The sequence below is a fragment of the Arachis ipaensis genome, chromosome B10 (genome assembly GCF_000816755.2).
Source record: "Arachis ipaensis cultivar K30076 chromosome B10, Araip1.1, whole genome shotgun sequence".
Classification (NCBI taxonomy): Eukaryota; Viridiplantae; Streptophyta; class Magnoliopsida; order Fabales; family Fabaceae; genus Arachis; species Arachis ipaensis.
The window spans coordinates 135840215-135862400 of NC_029794.2; the positions used below are offsets into that span (position 1 = coordinate 135840215).

At 33.3% G+C, this 22186-nt stretch overlaps 3 protein-coding genes across 4 annotated transcripts in view; all 3 read right to left on the minus strand.

Annotated features, from left to right (window-relative positions):
- LOC107622468 (armadillo repeat-containing protein 6) overlaps positions 1-2592 on the minus strand; it is a 5128-nt gene extending 2536 nt beyond the window's left edge. Inside the window, exons 1-5 of the mRNA XM_016324372.2 lie at positions 2377-2592; positions 2005-2298; positions 1059-1342; positions 717-845; positions 45-167 (exon numbers count right to left, since the gene is read on the minus strand). Of these exons, the coding sequence (XP_016179858.1) occupies positions 45-167; positions 717-845; positions 1059-1342; positions 2005-2298; positions 2377-2509 (963 nt within the window). The 5' untranslated portion in view covers positions 2510-2592. The remainder of the gene's footprint in view (positions 1-44; positions 168-716; positions 846-1058; positions 1343-2004; positions 2299-2376) is intronic.
- Positions 3297-5093, minus strand: LOC107622473 (isoliquiritigenin 2'-O-methyltransferase). Its single transcript, XM_016324380.2, has 4 exons — positions 4663-5093; positions 4242-4564; positions 3774-3838; positions 3297-3695 (listed from the first exon to the last, which is right to left on the minus strand). Exons 1-4 carry the CDS (start codon positions 5076-5078, stop codon positions 3396-3398), a joined length of 1104 nt encoding a protein of 367 aa, XP_016179866.1. The 5' UTR covers positions 5079-5093; the 3' UTR covers positions 3297-3395.
- The window catches only part of LOC107622472 (isoliquiritigenin 2'-O-methyltransferase), a 6726-nt gene continuing 2616 nt past the window's right edge, over positions 18077-22186 (minus strand). Inside the window, exons 1-4 of one of the 2 annotated variants that reach the window (XM_016324378.2) lie at positions 20807-21279; positions 19150-19472; positions 18549-18613; positions 18173-18472 (exon numbers count right to left, since the gene is read on the minus strand). In XM_016324378.2, the coding sequence (XP_016179864.1) occupies positions 18173-18472; positions 18549-18613; positions 19150-19472; positions 20807-21222 (1104 nt within the window). In that variant the 5' untranslated portion in view covers positions 21223-21279. Of the gene's footprint in view, positions 18473-18548; positions 18614-19149; positions 19473-20806; positions 21280-22186 lie in introns of those variants that run through there. The other variant, XM_016324379.2, reaches the window with a different exon arrangement.

Below are 22186 nucleotides of genomic sequence, written 5' to 3' on the forward strand. Positions count from 1 at the left end.
CACAACAAAAGGTGCCTTTGAGGAGAAATGGTTTCAACTCATACCTTCGAAAGTAATGAGCAACACACTTTGGCCACAGCTTTGTTGCCTTGCTCACCACTGTCCTCTATACATCTGAGTATTGTATCAATACCACCTATTTCAGAAATGGATTTACATATTTCATCCTGCAACGTAGAATATAAATACTCAACAAAAGCAGCACAATAGAATGCACAATTGTGTCTCAATTTGAAGATGTTAGACAGCCTACTGTCTATAACAACATAGCAACTCCAAATAGTGAAAAACTATATAAATATAATGAATCAAAATCAAATCTATAGATAGCTTATTATCATACAACATAACCAATCTTATAGGTGTGAAGGGAAATCCTCCCATAAGCTCAAGTGAAATCTTCTTTATAACAATTCACAAAAAAGGGATGCCAAAAAAAAAAAACAAATAAAATAAGATTGCAGCAACTCAGACCCTTGGAATCATACATTCATATTCATATGCATAGACAGCATACATAAAAAGATTATGGGCTTTCAATGGGAATGTTGAGACTATCAAGGATAATTATGACAATTTTGTAGGACCAGTCACCCACAAATATCACCTAAAATCACCCAACTGAATTACTATGATCTAATAGTGGTTTTTCCATTAGTTTTTCAAACAACATCAATATTTCATAGCTAATATAGGATTAGATTTAATACACTTACATTTACAGCAATGGCCTTCAAAGTGATGCATGCTGAAACTAGGTCAGGGGAGCTGAGTCCTGCACGCAGAGAATCCACAAGAGCTTCTGCAATACCAATCTTTGCAAATTTTCTTGCATAACCATAGACCTGAAAATGGAATATAATAGATACTTTAAGTCATGATATAGCATAATGCAAAACCTGAAGTTAGCATAAATGAAGAATCCCTATTCATTAATCACTAATCACTAGTCACTAGTCACCAAATTATTTTTCTAAGTGCGTATATATTTCTTCTTGTATCTATGCGTGACACTATTTCTTCAACCCTGAACATATACATATTCAGGGGAAACTTACTTGTGAAGCTACAACTCGACTATCATCGGGTGTTAACAATACACGAATAGCATCATATAAATTTTGAATGCCAGCATTCTTATGTATGGACATTATCTCCATGATTAGCTCATCAACTTTCAACTCCATGAATGATTCCTTGAGAATCTCATCACCAGTTGCTGCTGAAGCCACAACGCCAAATCCACTATTTAAGACATCTATATTTTGCTTGTTATCATTTAGGAAACCAATTATCATCCTTGGTCCGTTGCTGATCTTAAATGTTCCTGTACTTTGAACATCTGCAGTAACAAGGGCATACAATTTATGGTAGAAAGAAGCATGATATAAGCAATATATATTGAATTTGAGGATCAGTAATTTAAAAAATCAAATACAATACTAAGGCCAGAACTTTCTAAGACTTAAATTGAAATTTCAGATAATACTATGACATGATACTTTTGTTAAAACAAGATACAACACCCAAGAAAATTTTGCTTTGACAAATGGAAATGAAAATTGTAACAACTTCAATTAAGAAAATTTCGCATTTTTGGGAATGGAAAATGAAAAATTATTAAAGAGGAAGCAATTAGTCAACAACCATTTGAACAACTCATCAGCCTCATTCAATCATCCTGCTTGAATCATGAAATCATCGTCATACATAACCAATTCTTATTCTTAGTATATATAAAATCTGAACCATTTTAAGTGTAGGTACTGAGTTCCTCAAAACAATAAATCACAACTATACAACCAAGTTCTACATTGCCTATAAATCACTGTCTCACACAAACAGAACCATTCTGTTTTAGCCAACTTTTGGATCGGCTACTAAAGATTTACATCAAAGCAGAGCATGAACAGATTTCCTCAGACAATGAATTAAAATTTCAACTTCTTTGGAAACAGAAAACAAGAAACCGAAGAAGCATCAAGAACATCAAGTGATCCTCACCATGAAGCAAAGATGCCAAAGCATTGAAAGCCGAAAGAAGCGGCGCTTGAGAAGTAGCAGCGGGAATCTTAGAAGAAAGAGAGCAAAGCAACTCCACCGCACCATTCTTAGTGGCAATAGCAGCATTGGCTTTGTCTTGAGAGCACAATGCTCTAAGCTCATCAAACGACACCGCGATGTCAGTCCAAACGACGTCGTCTACCGGATCGCGAAGCTGAGAAGGCAGCTGCTGCTTGAGCTTATCGAGGCACCGGATGACGGGACTTGTCTCTCCCGGAAGGCAAGTCACAATACCTACAAAAAAAAAGGTAAGAAGGCAAAACGACAGCGGGAAATGAGAAACGACATGAGAAGAGAGAGAGAGAGAGAGACCGGAGAGGTTGACGCCTTGGAGAGAGAGGGTGTGGATGGCGTCTTGGAGGGCCTCCGAAGGCTCCATTCCGAGGTCGTCAATGTTCTCTCTGACCAGCTCGTCGAACGCTTCTTGCGAGATCGAACGAGCCATCGCTATTCTCTCTCTCTCTCTCCCTCAGTGAAAAGTGAAGACACAAGTTAGAGATGAAAATTATGGTAAAATTTGATTCTTAGACTATTTAAGTATAAAATCATCGAATTTAAAAGATTAAAATATCTTAATTTTTTATACAAACTCGTATAAAATTGCGTTAAAATATAATGATTTTTAGAAACTTTTTTAGAATATGCATTCTTATATTTTATAAATTTTGTCTGACAAAATCAACCTTTAAGAGGCTAAAATATTTCTTTAGATTCATTTTGTCAAAAAAAGTTAATCTTTACAAGTTCCACTTCTACTTATATATATATTTCATTTCATTTCCAAAGTAACCCAAGCCACACTTTTACATTGGAAGTTAGATTTAGATTAAGGGAGTTTAAATAGTGTTTATTATACATTGTCCTAACATAAATCTAATGATACATACAATGCAAGCTAAGTTAGATAATACTTTTCTTTTTAATTAGACTACTTTTTTATCCTGAGGTTTTGCATAATTTCACAAATTGTTTCTCAGTTCTTTCCTTCCCATCATGAACTAGAAACATGACAAAATGGAGATCCACAGCACAAGTATAATAAAAGACACTTAACATTATGAATTAAGAGAAAAAAGCGAAAGAATCCAATTGCATAGTTTTAGTTCAAGGGCAAATGAATGAAATAGCAAGAGCCAAGAGGGGACTCACTAATGGTTACTTTTTAGTTAGTTTGTTAGTTAGTTAGGTAGTTAGTTAGGTAGGTAGGTGGTTAGGCAATGCAAGTTGTAACATAACTGATAAGCTATATGTTAGTTTGGATTCATTATTTTCACCTTCTCAAATTACACCAAAATTTACAAGGATAACAAGTTACAGAAGGGAATTCATTTTTATTTGTAAAACTCCATCACTGCATCAATGGCACTTGAATCATTGCAAGCAACCTTAAATCTGGAAAATCCTGACCTCTTGCATAATTTCTCATATTGTTTCTCGGTTCTTTCCTTTCCACCATGAACTAGAAACATACTGTAATCCATGTCCACAGCACAAATATCCTTTGATGTCGACTTGGGAATTTCTGGCACCAAAATTTCCAAAACTATAACCTTCCCATCCGCTGGCAAAGCTTCGTGGCACTTTCTCAAAAACTTCACACATTCTTCATCTCCCCAGTTATGACATACATGCTGTTCAAATAATGAATTATTTTAATGGATAGATTGATAAAGAAATTTAATTTGAATGATTCTTTTGCAGCTACAAACCTTGATCAAAATGGCATCACCTTTTGGAACACTTTCAAACATGTCTCCCCCGATATGCTCTATCCCTTCATGTGCAAAATAAAATAATTACATGAGATCAAATAAATTAGTGAATATAATAAGAGTCCCACTAGGAAGACAATAGACTATTTGTATAATGTGTACAATGGGCTATTGAGTTACAAAATGAACATCTCCCATACTATCTAGAATAACCATCCGAGTATTAGGAATAATAAATATCTTCCCAAAGGCTTAAACTGATTTTGGGGTTCACCAAGGATCGAACTTTCGACCTTTCGGATCTAGCGCTCTAATACCATGTCATGATACCACTAATCCCAAAAACTTCAGCTGACGGGAAAAGTTAACGCTAATTGTTATATCTCTAATACTCCCTAAATGTACAGATTGTACAAATATTCCATTGGCTCTTCGTACTTTCCCATATAATAATGTGGACATTACCTGGATGAGGGGGTGCGTTTTTCACAACATGAGGCAAATCAAAATTAATTGCTTTTTGAATTGATGGATATTGGAAGAGAATTTGTTTGAGGACTTGTCCATATCCACCTCCTACATCAACTAACGTTGATATTCCATCAAAGCCACCTTTATATGCATCAAGGATTGATTTCACTCCTAAAGGCCCTACTTGAGACATTGCTTCTCCGAAAAGGTTACATAACTCTCTGTCTGTTTCCATATATTCAAATGCCATCTTTCCATACATTCTTTGGAAATGGTTGTGATTGTTAGCATCCAATATTGCATCTTTCGTATCTTTCCTATTTATACACACAATTTAATTTGTTCAGTTATAAGAACTGTGAATAAAGTAAATAATAACTTAAAGCTAAGTAATGTATTCAAGTTTCATGGTTACCAAACATGACGATATCCTCGATAGAATAAAGTTGACATTGCAGCCAAGGAGTTTTCCGATTGATCATGACTAGGTCTGAAGTATTGTCCAACAGGGGAAACTGCATAAACCCTCTCAGTGTCACCGTCTTCATTAATGGTGCGAATGGAGCAAGAGAGAAGAGAACGAGCCACCAAAGATGGCAGCATGCGTTCAAGTCTGCTACCCATCTCACTGTGTTGCTTTGGAATCTTAGATGCAATCTCAGAAGCAGACATGCCTAACGAACTCTCTGCCTTTGATATGATATCAAACAAGTTCATATCAATAGCAGCCTCCAAGATTGAAGAAAACACTTGAGCAAATGCTAATGAAGCTGCTTTAGTGAAATCATCATGGTAAACCTCCTTCTGGGAATTATTATTGCTGGAACTCATATTGCTATATATAATTATATACTGATTTATAGTGTATCTTTGTATGATCTTGCTTAATTGACTAACGCTCACTATATATAGCATCCGACCATATTATAAGCATATTCCGAACTAGCCTACAAGCTAGAAATATTTATCAACGAGAAAGTCTCGGAGACCAGCAGATTTTGTGGTTTTTAGCCATCAATATTGTTTTTAATGGTGTAGAATCATTCCATTTTTTTTAATGGTTAAGTGCTGATCAAAATTTAATAAAAGTGCTGGTCCTAACACTCCTCTTTATCAACAACTAATAATGTTTGTAGATATTGAAAAAAAATGTGTACATCTTTTCTTTTGTCATATAAAAAACAAAATTTTCCACATATTTTTTCCTCACTTGTTATCAATTATATTAGTAATTAAACAATTGTTTACGAAAATAAAAATTTAAATTTTTTGCGAATTTATTTCTTTTTTGTTAAACTAAAAGATTTAAAAAAAATAAATAATAATAACTAAAGATTATATATTTACTAAGTCCTTAAAAAACAATTAATGTTAAGATCAATCACCAAATATTATTTATTTATATATAAATAAATATAATATTTAATTTATTTTTAATATATATTTTATATTTTATTATAAATTTTATATTAATAATTAATTTTAATATATATTTAATTTAATTATTTTTTTATACATAAGTTAATATACAAAATTTGAGGCATGTCACACGTTATATTTTAAAGGATTTTGTTACTTTGTTAGTAGACAATAATTTTTTTAAATAATGTGAATAATGGATTATAGAATTGACTTAGTAAAAAAATTCTTTACTTTCAAATTATCTCATAAACTTTAACATTAGGATAACTATATGCACACTTAGTGAATTAAATATTCAGCCATTATTAACTGTGTATGAGCAAATCGAATAAAAAAAATAACCATCTAATTAAAAATAATGAACATAATCATCTACATACCTATTAAATTAAATATCTAATATATCTATTATTCATATTATTTAATATTCTTATTGTCTACCTATACTTTTTCTATTTTAAAATACATAAAGTTGAAAGTTTGAAGCATTCATTTATCCGTGTTGTTAGGTCCAAATGCAATGCGTATTCGTGGTTGTCCATATTATTTATGTGCGTTGATTATTGAGAATTAATTGAGAATACTTTGATGCAAAATTAATATTAAAATCAATTATTAGTATAAAATACACGTTAAATAATAAATACATATTAAAAATAAATTAACTCATATATCACAACAATAGCGGGTGACAAGTGTCTCAAGTGAATTTTATTGTGCTTTGTCCGCTGAAAGACTTACTGATTAAGTATGATAAGTATAATTATGATGAATGGTCAATTGTGATTATGATGATGGCCTCAGCTTAGATGGTATTTTTGGTTTTTGTAAGTGATATTGACATATTCACAAAGCGGTTATATTTTTGTTTTGAATTAAAATGCGTACTAAGTATGTGATCGATAAATATATAATAATTAATTTTAGTAATTAATTTTAATACACAAATAATATTTTTGAATTAAAAAAAGTGCTGATGAATAATCATGTCATCAAAGATTAATTAAATTGGACGGCATCCTAATAAATATGTATATCTAAAGTGGGTGAATAATATAAATGAGCTTTCTTGCTTATACATCATTGCAAGTCACGAGATAGTGAGATACACATTGTAGCCTTTTCTTAATTTTGGAGGCTAACAACAGAAAACTCATCTATCGATCTTCATCATTAATCATGTGTGGTGGTGGGTAAACTCTATGTTACATTACAAAAAATAAAGATTGAATTCCATGTTCAGTAGCCATAGAGTTTGTTTGAATGTTTTGCAGAATTTATTAAAAAAAAAAGATTGAATTCCATGTTCAGTAGCCATAGAGTTTGTTTGAATGTTTTGCAGAATTTATTAAAAAAAAAAAAGATTTTAAAGTTTGAGGAGGAGATAAAGATGATTGATGATATGGTGGGTAGTGAAGTGTATAGTAGCACGATAGAGACAAGAAGAAAGGCATTAGTTACTTGTTGTGAGAAGTGGTATGTGAGAAAAGAAGTACACTGAAAACAGATATCACGGTCTCGACAGGCGACGGATATAGACAAAAATACGAGATACTTTCACAATATAGCTTCAGCAAGAAGGAGGAATAATAGGATTGACACTCTGGTAGTTGATGGCCAACTCGTAAGGAATCAAGACAGAATTAAAATAACTATTAGAGAGTTCTATAAGGAGTTGTATCATCAGGACATGTCTCCGTTGGTGGGTTTTAGAGATGGTCTGGTGGAGAGGATAGATGAAGTTGATTCTGTGAATTTGGAGGCATTGCCATCGGCTGAGGAGATTAGAGAGGCGGTTTGGGATTGTGAGTCATTTAAGGCGCCAGGTTGTGATGGGTATAATATGAATTTTATCAAGAGGTGCTAGGATGAGATTGGAGCTGAGTTCACGGCAACTGTGATGGGGTTCTTTCAGACGTCCAGGTTATCGGCAGACACTAATATCACTTGGGTGAGTTTAGCACCTAAATTCATTGGTGCGAAGGAGATCAAAGACCTAAGGCCAATTAGTATGGTTGGGTGTGTGTGTGTATAAGGTTATCTCCAAGGTGCTAGTTAGGAGGATGAGATCAGTCATGCCAGAGTTAGTAGGAGAGACTCAGAGTGTATTTGTGAAAGGAAGGAAAATACATGACGAGGCTCTCATTGCATATGAAACTGTTCACTGGCTTAAACCAAGGAAAATGGAGGCAGCAATTATCAAGCTAGATTTTCAGAAAGCATATGATAGAGTTAAGTGGAGTTTTGTAGACATTGTGCTGCAAAAGATGGGGTTTGGAAGTAGGTGGAGGGCATGGGTAATGGAGTGTGCGACCACCACATCTATGTTGATATTGATAAATGGCTCGCCATCTAGGCCATTCAAGTTGGAAAGGGGTTTGAGACAAGAGGACCCATTATCTCCTTTTTTGTTTGTGCTGGTTGTAGATGTTCTGCATAGAATGGTTGGAGAGGCAGTCAGAAACGGGCGTATATCACCTTTGGTGGTTGGAAGAGATAGTATAGAGTTATCACATCTTCAATTCACGAATGACACTATTCTATTTTGCTCACCAGAAGAGGAGACTTTAAAGAATTACAAGCGACTTCTGCGTTGCTTTTAATTGATGTCAGGGTTAAGTATAAATTTTGACAAGTCAAGCTTGATACCAATCAATTGTGAAGGGCAATGGGTTCACCGCATGTGTAGCTTGTTAGGTTGTAAGGAAGGTACCCTACCTTTTAAATACTTTAGAGTTCCCTTAGGAGCGAATCCGAGGTTAGTCAAGACCTGGAAGCCTATTATTGACAAGGTGGAGGAGAAACTCAACCTGTGAAAAGTTAAGGTGTTAAATAAGGCTGGAAAGTTGGTACTTATAAAATCAGTGTTGAATAGCTTGCCAGTGTATTATTTGAGCTTATATAAGATGGCAAAGACTGTGGCTGAGAAGTTGATCTCTTTGCAGAGAAAATTCCTATGGAGTAAGTAGGATGGAAGAAACAGTATAGCATTAGTGAAGTGGGATGTGGTGCAGGCTCCTAAGAAGCTTTGCGGGGGTGGGAGTGGGCGACTCTATGGTTTGTAACACTGCACTCTTGTTCTAGTGGTGGTGGTGGTTTGCAAAGGAAGAGTGCCCGTTGTGGAAGAAGGTCGTCTGCTCCTGTAATAATCTAAATCCAAATGAGCTTCTATCTACTCAAGTGTTAACTACTAGAGGAGGCCCATGGAAAGACATTTGCCAGATCCAAATCATGGAGGAACATATAAGGAATAAGATGATTACAGGGTTGTCCATGGAGGTTGGTGATGGGAGGTGGACTCATTTTTGGGAGGATGTATGGCTACATTGTGGATCATTGAAAGATCGGTTCCCTAGACTGTTCTCTATTTCAAACCAATGTGGATCGGTTATAGGGGATTGTGGGTTTTGGCATGGGTTAGAGTGGATTTGGAATTTTCAATCGAGAATAGAGCTTTTTCAGTGGGAGTTGGACCTCCTGGGTCAGTTACATGAGGCTTTGCGACCTGTGAAGTTAGTAAATAACAGAGAGGATAGAGTTGTATGGAAATATGATAGGCAAGGTGTTTTTTTGACTAACTCTTTTGTGTAGGTATTGCAGGTGAAATTATTGTTAGAGGATATATCCAGTTATAACTTCACTAAGACCATCTGGAAAGGCCTAGTCCCCCCAAGAGTGGAGCTGTTTACTTGGTTTGTCTTGATAGAAAGGGTGAATACTAAGAAAAGATTGAGCCGGTTCGGGATTATTAGTCAGGAAGATAATGGGTGCATTTTATGTAACAAGGATGTTGAACGGGTCCATCACTTGTTTCTTGGCTGAGTTTTCTTGGCGGGTGTGGAGTGAGTGGATAGCTGTGTTTGGCTGGCAGTGGACTTTTCCAGGTTCGATAGAGGAACATTTTCTTAGCTGGACAGAAGAACCGCGTAGGAAGGAGGATCGAAAATAGTGGTTGATATGTTTCTATGCAATTATTTGGAACATTTGACTAGAAAGGAATAGATAGATTTTTCAGAATAAAAGCAAATGTGTAAAAGAAATTATTAACTTGACCTTGCTTAGCTGCAACGAGTGGAGAGGTGTGGATCCCTTTTGTTGTTGATGGCAATGCCGGAGATGACTTGGGAACTATCTTGTGTTATTTTGGTTTATTTGTTGTCTTTTTGTTACCTAGTTCTATTTGGTTTATTTTGGTTTAATTGGCACATAACCAAAGAATTGTGATTAGAATTTTTAGAAATGAAAACTTACATATGGATGGGATGCTAATTTTTTAAGGTCCAAAAAAAGTATAAACATTTTGTAGTCCTCAATCATAAATGGTTTTTTTTATATTTTGGCTGTAGGAACTCGCCACCCTCATGATTCCCAATAGTCATGTTCTGCAGCATTTGTGAAACACTAAGAAATATTTAATACACCCAAAACATTACACAATACACCCAAAATTGAGTCCAATACACCTTACCACAATATTAGGGGAGAGACAGTAAATTTCTTTTTCAAATCTTTTAATATTTTGTCTGTTCAGAATCGAACACATAGCATTGACAATCTAGAAAAAAAACCCAAATTAATCACATCAATCAACATTGCAGTCACATATCATAATGAAATCATTAATCTTATCCTAATTTTACCTCAGCTTTGAAATATTTGCTAGCTGCTAGAGATGCAAAGTGGATTTTTGACAGTATCAATGGTTGTTGGGCATTGAGGGTGCACACTGAGTCATACTCATTAGTACTTCCATCCTTGTATGCCTTTACACGTGTGGCCCAAAGGTAGCACTTCTCTTTCATCTTAGCCGACAATTCCTTCCTCCTTGAAGGAGTTTCAAACTTTTCAAAAATTTGGTCAGCCGGCTGCTTTTTGAGCGGGGGACTTTTATCCTCTGCAAAGTCCATTGCTGCCTTAACCCCAGCGCTTGCAATTTTTTCCACCAGCTCTTCTAATTCTTCAATTAGTATAGGTGTCTCAAAACTTTTTCCCTTCTGAGATCCTGGTTGCCCCTTTGAGTCAATGTTTCTTCTTGACTTTAATCAGTGAAGCTGAGGCTGAATGACGGTGCCGAAAATTGTTTTGGTACATAGGATGCTGTGTTGGCGATCATCATTAATGCAGCAGTGGCTTTAGGGGGGTGGATTACTGCTTGTTGACATATATGATATTATAAGAATAAGAATAGATGAATGTTATCGAAAGAGAGTTATATTGTGTAGAACTTATATTTTAGATGGAGCTGGTGGCACTGTTGGTGTACTTTCAGCAGGTTTCTGGGGTTCGGAGTGCTGTAGGGTTAGAAAAAAGGATTCAAATTATAAAAAAACAAATTACAGCTCAATTCTGAAGAGATACACCCAAATAAGAAAACAATATACCCAAATAATAACTAAATACACCCGAATATTATTCCTCACCACTTAGTTGTTTCTTCACTAATTTTCTCGCTCGGGGACTTTGGGGGAATGGTTCAACTGGTGGCACAGGGCTTGCTGCTGTTGTCTGGGACAGAGGCATGCATACTTGAATTGGAACTCTAAACATAGAAGGTTGAAATTTAGTTGTAAAACTCACATATCAAGCGATTCAGATTGTGAATGTGTCTCCATCCGAACAACAATCATCTTCTGTTGAGTTGGGTCACTGACCGATTCCTCTTCCAGACTCAACCTGAAATCCACCCAAATAATGTCAAAATACACTTGAAGAATTGAAAAAAAAAACATAGGCTCTGTTTTTTGAGAACTTACGTAGTTGCAAATTTTTCTTTTTTTTTTCCCGCCTTTTTTTTCTTAAATAAAACATGAAAGTGCTTATATATATATATAGAAGCATATGGTAAAAAAAGAATTAAACAACCGGTATTAGAAACAAAAATTACATGTTATCTGTGGGTTTGTTTACGCTGCTTTGACCGGTTTGTGCTTGAAACAAAGGATCATTCTCGCTTCCTAAGTTCACCTCCGGCATTCTAAGCATAGAATAAACATCGTTCAGTAAAAATACTATTTAATTAAATCAGGATCTCAAAATTCTATCAAATAAAGGATCTTACGTTTCGGATGAGTCATAGTGACCTTCCGTCGATAGGAGCCTAGCTTCCTTCATCCTGGGAAAGCAAGAACAATTATCAGCAACCAAAACACCTTAAAATTGGTAATATACACCCAAATTCAACATACCCCTGTACAGTAGCCTTTTCATTGGTTTTCTTCTTTTTTTATTCTCTTAAGAATTTTTCTATTTCTTCAGTTCTAATATCAGTTCTGAAAGTACATGCAAAAGAACATGTTAACAAATATAATTTCGATGATAAAGGGTAAGATAGTTTTACAAAGTATCTTACACATCATGGGATTGAACTTGTTCTTTAGAAGACGAATCCTCAACAATGTGCTTTCTTTTTTTGGATTGTGTCCTCGGAATAAAAAAGTATGAATCAGACAAACACAACAAAATTGTTGATAAAATACTCTTGAAAGCAGTGGATACTTTTTGGCTGGAGTCTGAGTTTTTTTCTTTGATTTTTGTTTTATTATTAGTGAAGATTCTTCACTTCTGAAATTAAATAAGAAACAATCTGTTAATATATCAAATTTTGATAACAAACAGAAAAGAAAGAGATGTAATGATAATTTCAGAATCTTACTTATCATCGGATTCACTTGCACTTTCTGAAGTGGAATCTATCTGCTTCCTTTTTCTGGATACCATTCTAGAGGGTAAAGAATCATTAGCAAAAAATACCTTAAAAATGACAAAATACACCCAAAAATATTATTTACTTTTTAGCTGTCTCGGTGGGTGGTTTTCTTCTTTTTGTTGCTTTCTCTGAGTCTTGTTCAGACTCAGACTCAAAGGAAAAATCAAGTTCAGTTTCCAATGAATCACTCTTGGATGAACTTGTCTTCGTCTATTTTGTCTTTTTCTTTTTTTCCTTTTTTTTTCTTTTTCTTTCATTTCGTTTAACTTCTTTTTCACTTCCACCTTGTTGACGATGCCCTGAAACAGTAGAAACGTTAGTTTACACTATCTACATAGATAAAATTCATCCAAATTAGAGAAGGTATTCTGTTCAGTTACCATATGACCATCAATCTCTGCTCTGATCCTCGCAACCAGCAGCTCTCTATTCCAATGGCTAACTATTGAGTTAAGAAATTAACTAAATTAATTTGATGATGACAAAAAATATTTTTTAGTGGGTTAAATACCCAATTAGTTTTGATTATTTCTGATTAAGTGAATAAAATGAACCTGCTGGTGGGCCGTCTAAACAAAGGAAGTCCAAAGAAATCAAAGCAAGAAATTCAGCTGGGTCAATTGGATCAAAGCCAACCTAAGCCCAATGTAATTCTCTCAAGCTAATCTCTCCAAGTGCTTGCCTCCAAAGCAACGTTCCTTTTTCAATTCGGTCAAAACTCAGAGAAAAGAGAGAGAGAGAGAGATCTTCGTTCCTAAGTCATTCACCAAAGAAGAAAGATAGAGAAGGGCTAAGCATAAAAGGTTGAGGTCTAATCACCCAAATCAAACTATATCAAGCTAAGTCAGAAGCTAAAGGTGATTCATTTCCTTTTTCATGCATCTTACTTTCTTCCCTCCTTCTCCAACTCTCTGCTACTTCATTTTGAGATATATGAAAAAAGTGATTTCTGAGACACACTGCTGTAAATCAAAGGCCAAGATTATTTCTTGGAAACCAAGTAGTATCTCAAGGGTTTAGATGTGGGGTTGCCATTGAAAACTTTTCTTCTTTGCTGTTCTGAGTCTTTCGGTCAAGAAAAAGGGATCTGTTCCAAAATTCAAATTTGGGGTTTAATGGAAGAGAGTGAACGGCTAAGTTGGTGAAGCACAAAGCTCGATGGTTGACTTGGAAGAGAGCATCTCAGCAACATGCAAGGAGAGAGAACCAAGGTTTGAAGTTCATGCTCTGAGAAGTCTTCTCTGAGAGATTTCATCAACTTGGACAGTGCTTTCTATAAAAGGAGCATTCCGCCAGAATGAGGAACGAAATCAGAGTTAAGCAAATCCGGTTCATCGCATAGTAATAGAGGCTGTTGAAGTAATCAATCTCCTTCATGTTTTACAGATTGTAGTTTTCATTTTTAATGTATATCTTTCTGTAATTTCTTGAGTGTGAAAAGGCATAAAGAGAGAGATCAAGTAAAAGCCAAAGAGTGATAAAAAGGCTGAGTGATACACTTGAGTGAAAAGCCTAGAGTGATTTCAGATTTCTTTAGGTTGATTATTGTGTCTTGTATCTTGTACCTGTGAGGTACCCCTTTCTTAGTTGGGTAAGCACTAAGAGTGAAGAGTTAGGTATTAGCATAACCAAGTCAAGTTAGGTTAGAACTTGAGAGGGAAAGGATTGTGTCAATCCTTTGGAATTGGTATATGTGGTGGAGACTGGATGTAGGTTGCATTGCACAAGGCAACTGAACCAGGATACATGATAGTGTCAGCTTCTCTCTTCCTTTCTCTGTTTTATTTTCTGATATTCATGAGACAAAATGAAATTGTTTCATAAATTTTTCGCTGCTGAGTTTAAACATATTAAGATTGAAAGTTTGTAACTAAAGGGTTATTTTGTTAAAGTAAAAGAACGCCATAGATTCAACCCCCCTTCTCTAAACCTTCTACAACCTTCACCAATCTAGGGAGGCCCAGGGATTGCTTCTGCCTTCTTCTCTGCGTGTTTTGTTAGATGGAAATAGACTATCATCAAGGTATAGAGGCAGTCGTCAATCAATTTTTCTTTTTCAAACGGTAATTAGTTATGTCTTTGATGATGAAATTGAGCACATGGGCGCTCCAGTTGCCCTCCGTTATGTTGTCCATCCGAAAAATTGGAGCTAGATGGATAGGAGATACTTTGTTTATCGTAGTTGGCAACAAGAACGCCATTTGAATATAGAGGATGAAAATCCTCTTGAACATCAGGTGATCTTGGTCGTTGCCAACACCGATATTCATCATCTCATCGGTCAGATTCTTTAATGTCTTCCCCTGGAACCTTCTAAAAATGACTTTGTTTTCCTCAGAAAGATCCTTAAAACTCACTTTATTAGGAAATAGATCTCCTATAAAAAAGAAAATAATTTACACACCAAATCACTTAAAATATACCCAAATATCACTCATATAGACCTAAATTTATTACTTAATTACATGAGATCAGAATAAGATATTAAAAAGAATAGATTACAGAGAATGCAAGTATAGAGGTTTTCCGTAATCAGTTACCTGATGCATTGAGGCCAAGGGCAGCCCCTATTGTTTTCGGTTTAATTTTAAACGAACCGTGACTTGTGTCCAGTTTGTTTTTGTCCAAATTAAAGGAATTAGCCAACTCATTTAAAAGTTTTTGTGGCACATTCATTGGCGGGATGTGCATGAGGCCACCAAATCCTAATTCGCGAACGATGGCCTTCTTTACCTCGCTCATCATTTTAAACTTTTCACTCAATAGTCGCGTGGCACATTTATTATTTTTGCAACTCCTTTGGAAATATTGCCGGAATGGTATTTCTTTCCTGTATTTCAAATACTTCGTACAGTGCCCAATAAGTTATTGGGCGTTCTTTTAATGGTTTCGGTACCCACGGGATTATTAACAGTACCCTTTTTGGAGAATGTTAATAAATTCTAAAACCCATTTCGTCGTCCAGTATCAACAACCATCTTTTTTATTGGTACTGCAGTAGCCCTTTGGTTGGGTGTTGGAGCAACATTACCTATTGAGAAATCCCTAACTTTAGGTCTCTTATCAATTCATAAGAGGAGAGGGGACAAAGATACTTTGATTTCTTACGTTTTTGTGTCTTCCGCTTTTGCTTGATTTCGAGTCTCTAACTCGAATTCCAATTTTTTTTTTGATGATCTAAAAACTATTTTTTTTTCTTCCAGTAAATTTTCTATTTTCACTAACATCTTTTTTTATATCTAAATTGAAAAAAAGGAATTCGATTGGTATGATCCACGGGTTATTCGTATATGCCTTAATAAAATCTTCATTCAGTATGGAATGATTTAATATTTCCCGGCATTATTTCGAGACGTTCCGTATATGAGCCTCTTCAAACAGGACTTATTGCTATTGATTCAATGATCCCTATAGGGCGTGGTCAGCGAGAATTAATTATTAGGGACAGACAAACAGGTAAGACAGCAGTAGCTACAGATACGATTCTCAATCAACAAGGACAAAATGTAATATGTGTTTATGTAGCTATTGGTCAAAAAGCATCCTCTGTGGCTCAAGTGGTCACCACTTTACAAGAAAGGGAAGCAATGGAATACACTATTATAGTAGCTGAAACTGCGGATTCTCGGTCCCTTCTTGCATAATCCGAGCTCAAAGAAGGAAGAGATAAGAGGGCCCTATGGAGAATGTTCCTGGAAATTCTTGCTCCCATTGGACCATCTATATCTACATGCATTAAGATCCCGATTCATGGATCTCTCGGTTCGAGAAATCAAAATAAGAGGATCGAACCATTTCTTCTGACTCTTTTTCAAATTTGATAACTGGTGGTTGATCGTATATTTCATTATAGTTCTATGATTCATAGTATCATTTTCTATTTGATACCTTTGAATTCCATGTTCGAAGTTGCGATCGAATCGATTCTTTTTAATGAATCGATTCAATACATTTCTTATGTACCCATAGGTGCTATATTGGATTTGAATCAGATTTCGGATCAATCTATATTGATTGACTGCCTCCATTATGTTGTTGCTAGCAAATACCACTATTTTTTGTTTTGGATCTTTCAAATCATTCCCGCAAGAGGTCCGGACCCATTTTTTTATGAGCCTTCGATAAAAAGATTCATTCTCTTCATAAAAAAGAGGAGGTAGAAACAATAAAGATTTATTTTTCGACTCATCCCTGGAGTTGAATACCCCCCTCAAGAATTGTTTTTGATCCAATCCGGAGGAATCAATAGAATAGGCAAATCCCTTATGATACACCAGATGTCCGTCACCCGTCACCACCATGGTAGGCCACTATCCTACCATCGAAAGTTGATAGGGCAGAAATTTGAATGATGCGTCGCCGGCACAAGGGCCGTGCGATCCGACGAATTATCATGAATCATCAAAGCAACAGGCAGAGCCTGCGTTGACCTTTTATCTAATAAATGCATCCCTTCCAGAAGTCGGGTTTTGTTGCACGTATTATTATGATACACCAGAAGTCGGAATTCGAATGTGACTCATGCGCTTCTAGTGGCATTTTGAACTTAAATATCATTTTAAACTCATATAATGTCATGTAATAAAAAAAAATAGAGGTGTATGGGACTAATATATATATATTAGTCCCATACACCTCTATTTTTTTTTTTTTTTGGATCACATTCGAATTTCGACATATAAACCTAAAAATCGGTCATATATACCAAAAAATGATTTCACTTAAAATACAATACAGAGTTTATATGTATGCAAACTCACTTCAAAACATGTAAACATATACAAAAACAGATGAAAACACATGTTAAACCATTCACTAGAAGTACGTAAAACAGCGTAAACGATTTGAACAGTTTTATCAGAACAGTAATATCAAATTTAAACTAAGAACAATAAAACAGAAAGAGAAATACGAGGATAAAATGATACAATGCAAGCTAAGTTAGATAATACTTTTGTTTTTCAATTAGATTACTTTTTTATTTATAATATAGTGAAAAATTGGAAGCTTATCTAGACGAAGATAGCAAAATGTAAGAAAACTATATATATGAGTTGTTCGATCCCTTGTTCTCTATTATTAAGAGGTCTTCCATTTTACACACACACGTGTATATATTCCCAATAGTTTTGAGTGCATTGTTGTTTCTTCTCTCTACATAGTTAGTTAGGCAATGCAAGTTGCAACATAACTGATAAGATATATATATATAGGAAAGTTCTATGGTGGCATTGATTTTTGTGGTTAAGGGTGGCATAAATTTGATCAACAAATAAAATATTGACACATGGTAAAAAAATTAAATCTAAAACTAAAATGATTCTCTCTTTCTTATAATTTTTTAAAATTATTTTTTAGAAATAAAAATAATTAAAAAATAATTTTGGTGTTATTTTTAGAAATTACTAAAAATAATAATAATAAAAATAATTAAAAAATAAAAATAATTATAAAAAATTATTTTAGTAAAAATAATTATAAAATTATTTTGGTATTATTTTTTTGAAATTATTTTTTATAATTATGAAAAGAATTATAAGAAATTATTTTGATAAAAATAATTATAAAAAATTACAAGAGAAAAAATCATTTTTATTTTAGATTTAATTTTCTTGCCATATGTCAATATTTTATTTGTTGGTCAAACTTATGTCACACTTAGCCACCAAAACCAATGCCACCATAAAATTTCCCATATATATATATAGGTGCTATGTTAGTTTGGATTCATTATTTTCACCTTCTCAAATTACACCAAATTTTACAAGGATAACAAGTTACAGAAGGGAATTCATTTTTATTTGTAAAACTCCATCACTGCATCAATGGCACTTGAATCATTGCAAGCAACCTTAAATCTTGAAAATCCCGACCTCTTGCATAATTTCTCATATTGTTTCTCGGTTCTTTCCTTTCCACCATGAACTAGAAACATACCGTAATCCATGTCCACAGCATAAATATCCTTTGATGTTGACTTGGGAATTTCTGGCACTAAAATTTCCAAAACTATAACCTTCCCATCTGCTGGCAAAGCTTCGTAGCACTTTCTCAAAAACTTGACACATTCTTCATCTCCCCAGTTATGACATACGTGCTGATCAAATAATGACTTAAGTTGTTAGATTGATAAACAAATTTGAATGACTCTTTTGCATTGCAGCTATACAAACCTTGAGCAAAATGGCGTCTCCCTTTGGAACACTTTCAAACATGTCTCCCCCGATATGCTCTATCCCTTCGTATAAATAAAATAATTAATAAATCAGTGAATATTATAATGGGCTTGTTTGGGTGAGCTTTAAAAAAATTTTTTTTTTTTGAGTTATCTTTTTTTAAAAGATCTTATAGACAAGTAAAAGTAATTTTATATTTGGATATCTCATGTAAAAATATTTTTTTATTTATAAATTATGTTTGGGTATAACAGTATAAAAGTATTTTTTTGTTCATTTATTACATGAAAAACATCTTTTTTTTAAGAAAAAAAGATCTTTTAAAAAAATGTAAATTACAGTTTCTAAAAAAAGATCTTTTTTTGATTTTACTAGTGCTTTTATTTTTACTATTAGAAATTTGCCAAATACGTTAAAAAATAAAAAAAAGATCTTTTTCATTGAAAAAAGATCTTTTTTTTAACAAAATAATGACGTCCAAACATACACAATGTGAACAATAGACTAACCAAAATGTTTGGTAAATAAAAAGAATTAGCCAAAATAGTCAGAACTTATTTTTTCTTTTGTCTCCCTATTATTAGGATTAACTAATTACCTGGATGAGGGGGTGCGTTTTTCACAACATGAGGCAAATCAAAATTAATTGCTTTTTGAATTGATGGATATTGGAAGAGAATTTGTTTGAGGACTTGTCCATATCCACCTCCAACATCAACTAACGTTGATATTCCATCAAAGCCTCCTTTATATGCATCAAGGATTGATTTCACTCCTAAAGGCCCTGCTTGAGACATTGCTTCTCCGAAAAGGTTACCTAACTCTCTGTCTGTTTCCATATATTCAAATGCCATCTTTCCATACATTCTTTGGAAATGGTTGTGATTGTTAGCATCCAATATTGCATCTTTTGTATCTTTCCTATTTTGAAGAAAATAAAAATTATTTAATTATCCTCCTAATTACTGTGATGCTTTTGTTTTATACACAGAGAATGATTTCATTTTTAATGTATTTTGAATTCCAACACGTATTTTATATTAATGACTAATTTTGAGGGCTAATTTTAGTATACACATTATTTATTAAGGAGATCACATATTTTAATTTGTTCAGTTATAATAAAAACTGTGAAACATATATAGATATGTTTGGGTGACATTCTCAAAAAATATCTTTTACAAAAGTAAAACTGATTTTATATTTAGATATCTCATGTAAAAAGATTTTTTTATCTATTAATTATTTGTTTGGACGCTATTATTTATTTATTTTGATAAAAAAAGATTTTTTTCAATGAAAAAATATTTTTTTTTATTTTTTAGCGTGTTTGGCAAATTTCTAATAGTAAAAGTAAAAGCACTAGAAAAAAAAACATCTTTTTTGAGAAGCTGTAATTTACATCTTTTTTTCTTAAAAAAAGATGTTTTTTATGTAATCAATAAATAAATAAGTACTTTTATATCGTTATACCCAAACATAATTGATAGATAAGAAGATCTTTTTGTATGATATATCCAAACATAAAATTACTTTTATTTTTCTATAAGATCTTTTAAAAAAAGATAACTCAAAAAAAGATCTTTTATAAAAAAACTCACCCAAACAAATTCTATATTAAGGGCTTGTTTGGGTGAGCTTTTAAAAAAAGATCTTTTTTCGAGTTATCTTTTTTTAAAAGATCTTATAGAGAAGTAAAAGTAATTTTATGTTTGGATATCTCATGTAAAAATGTCTTTTTATCAATCAATTATGTTTGAGTATAACAATATAAAAGTACTTTTTTGTTTATTTATTACATGAAAAACATATTTTTTTTAAGGAAAAAAGATCTTTTAAAAAAAATGTAAATTACAGCTTCTCAAAAAAGATCTTTTTTTATTTTACTAGTGCTTTTACTTTTACTACTAGAAATTTGCCAAACACGTTAAAAAATAAAAAAAGATCTTTTAAAAAAATTTACCTAAATTGTAACTTTTCAAAAAATATATATTTTTATTTTTTAATATTTTTACTTTTACTATTAAAAATTTGTCAAAAATACTAAAAAGTAAAAAAGATATTTTTTTTAACATTTAATAGCGCCCAAAAAAAACACATAGTCTCTTCAATAGCAATATTTTTAGTAGGAAAAAAAAATGAGAAGCTAACTAATATTAACTACTGTAAGACAAATGCAATAAAAAAAATGGTAATTATGTAATAAAAATGCTTAATATTGAATAAATTAATAATAGAATTTGAGAAAGAGTTACCAAACATGACGATATCCTCGATAGATTAAAGCTGAGAGTGCAGCCAAGGAGTTTTCCGATTGATCATGACTACGTCTAAAGTATTGTCCAACAGGGGAAACTGCATAAACCCTTTCGGTGTCACCGTCTTCATTAATGGTGCGAATGGAGCAAGAGAGAAGAGAATGAGCCACCAAAGATGGCAGCATGCGTTCAAGTCTGCTACCCATCTCACTGTGTTGCTTTGGAATCTTAGACGCAATCTCAGAAGCTGACATGCCTAACGAGCTCTCTGCCTTTGATATGATATCAAACAAGTTCATATCAACAGCAGCCTCCAAGACTGAAGAAAACACTTGAACAAGTGCTACTGAAGAAGCTTTAGTGAAAGCATCATCGTAAACCTCCTCCTGGGAATTATTATTGCTGGAACTCATATTGCTATATATAATTATATACTGATTTATAGTGTCTCTTTGTATGATCTTGCTTAATTCACAAACGCTCACTTTATATATAGGAAAAGTCTAGGGCCAGCAACTTTATTAAATTTTGGTCAGCATTTAATCAGCAAAGAAAAGTAAACTATTGGATGAAATCTCACACCAATCTCACACCATTAAAATCATCATTGATAACTATTTGATAGCTACAAATTACAAAAATTGCTGCCCCCTAATACTCTTCGATTGAATATTGATGGTGTATAACATTTTTATTCTGATCAATTGCAAACATACTTCTTAATCTAAGCACTTATAGAAATATAATTGAAAATAATTTGGTACAAAACTAATATTAAAATTAGTTATTAGTATAAAATACACATTAAATATAAAATATATATTAAAAATAAATTAAATTATACGTATATTTATATATAAATATATAACGATTGATTTTAGTGATTAATTTTAATACACAAATAATATTTTTGAATTGAGAAAGTGCTGATGAATCATCATGTCATCAAAGATTAATTAAATTGGACGGCATCCTAATAAATATGTATATTTAAAGTGGGTGAATAATATAAATGAGCTTTCTTGCTTATACATCATTGCAGGTCACGAGATAGTGAGATAGACGTTGTAGCCTTTTCTTAATTTCGGAGGCTAACAACAGAAAACTCATCATTAATCATGTGTGGTGGGTAAACTCTATTACAAAAAATAAAGATTGAATTCCATTCAATTTAGTAGCCACAGAGTTTGTTTCAATGTTTTGCAGAAGAATTTATTAAAAAAAAAAATTGAAGAGGAATGAAAAGCAAGAAATTAAGAAGCAAATTAATGCAAGTGGATAAGGATTTTAATGTGGGACAACCTGAATAGTAAAACTACACATATATGAAACTTTAATTTGACGCCATCATCATTATTCATTCACAGTACTAATTAT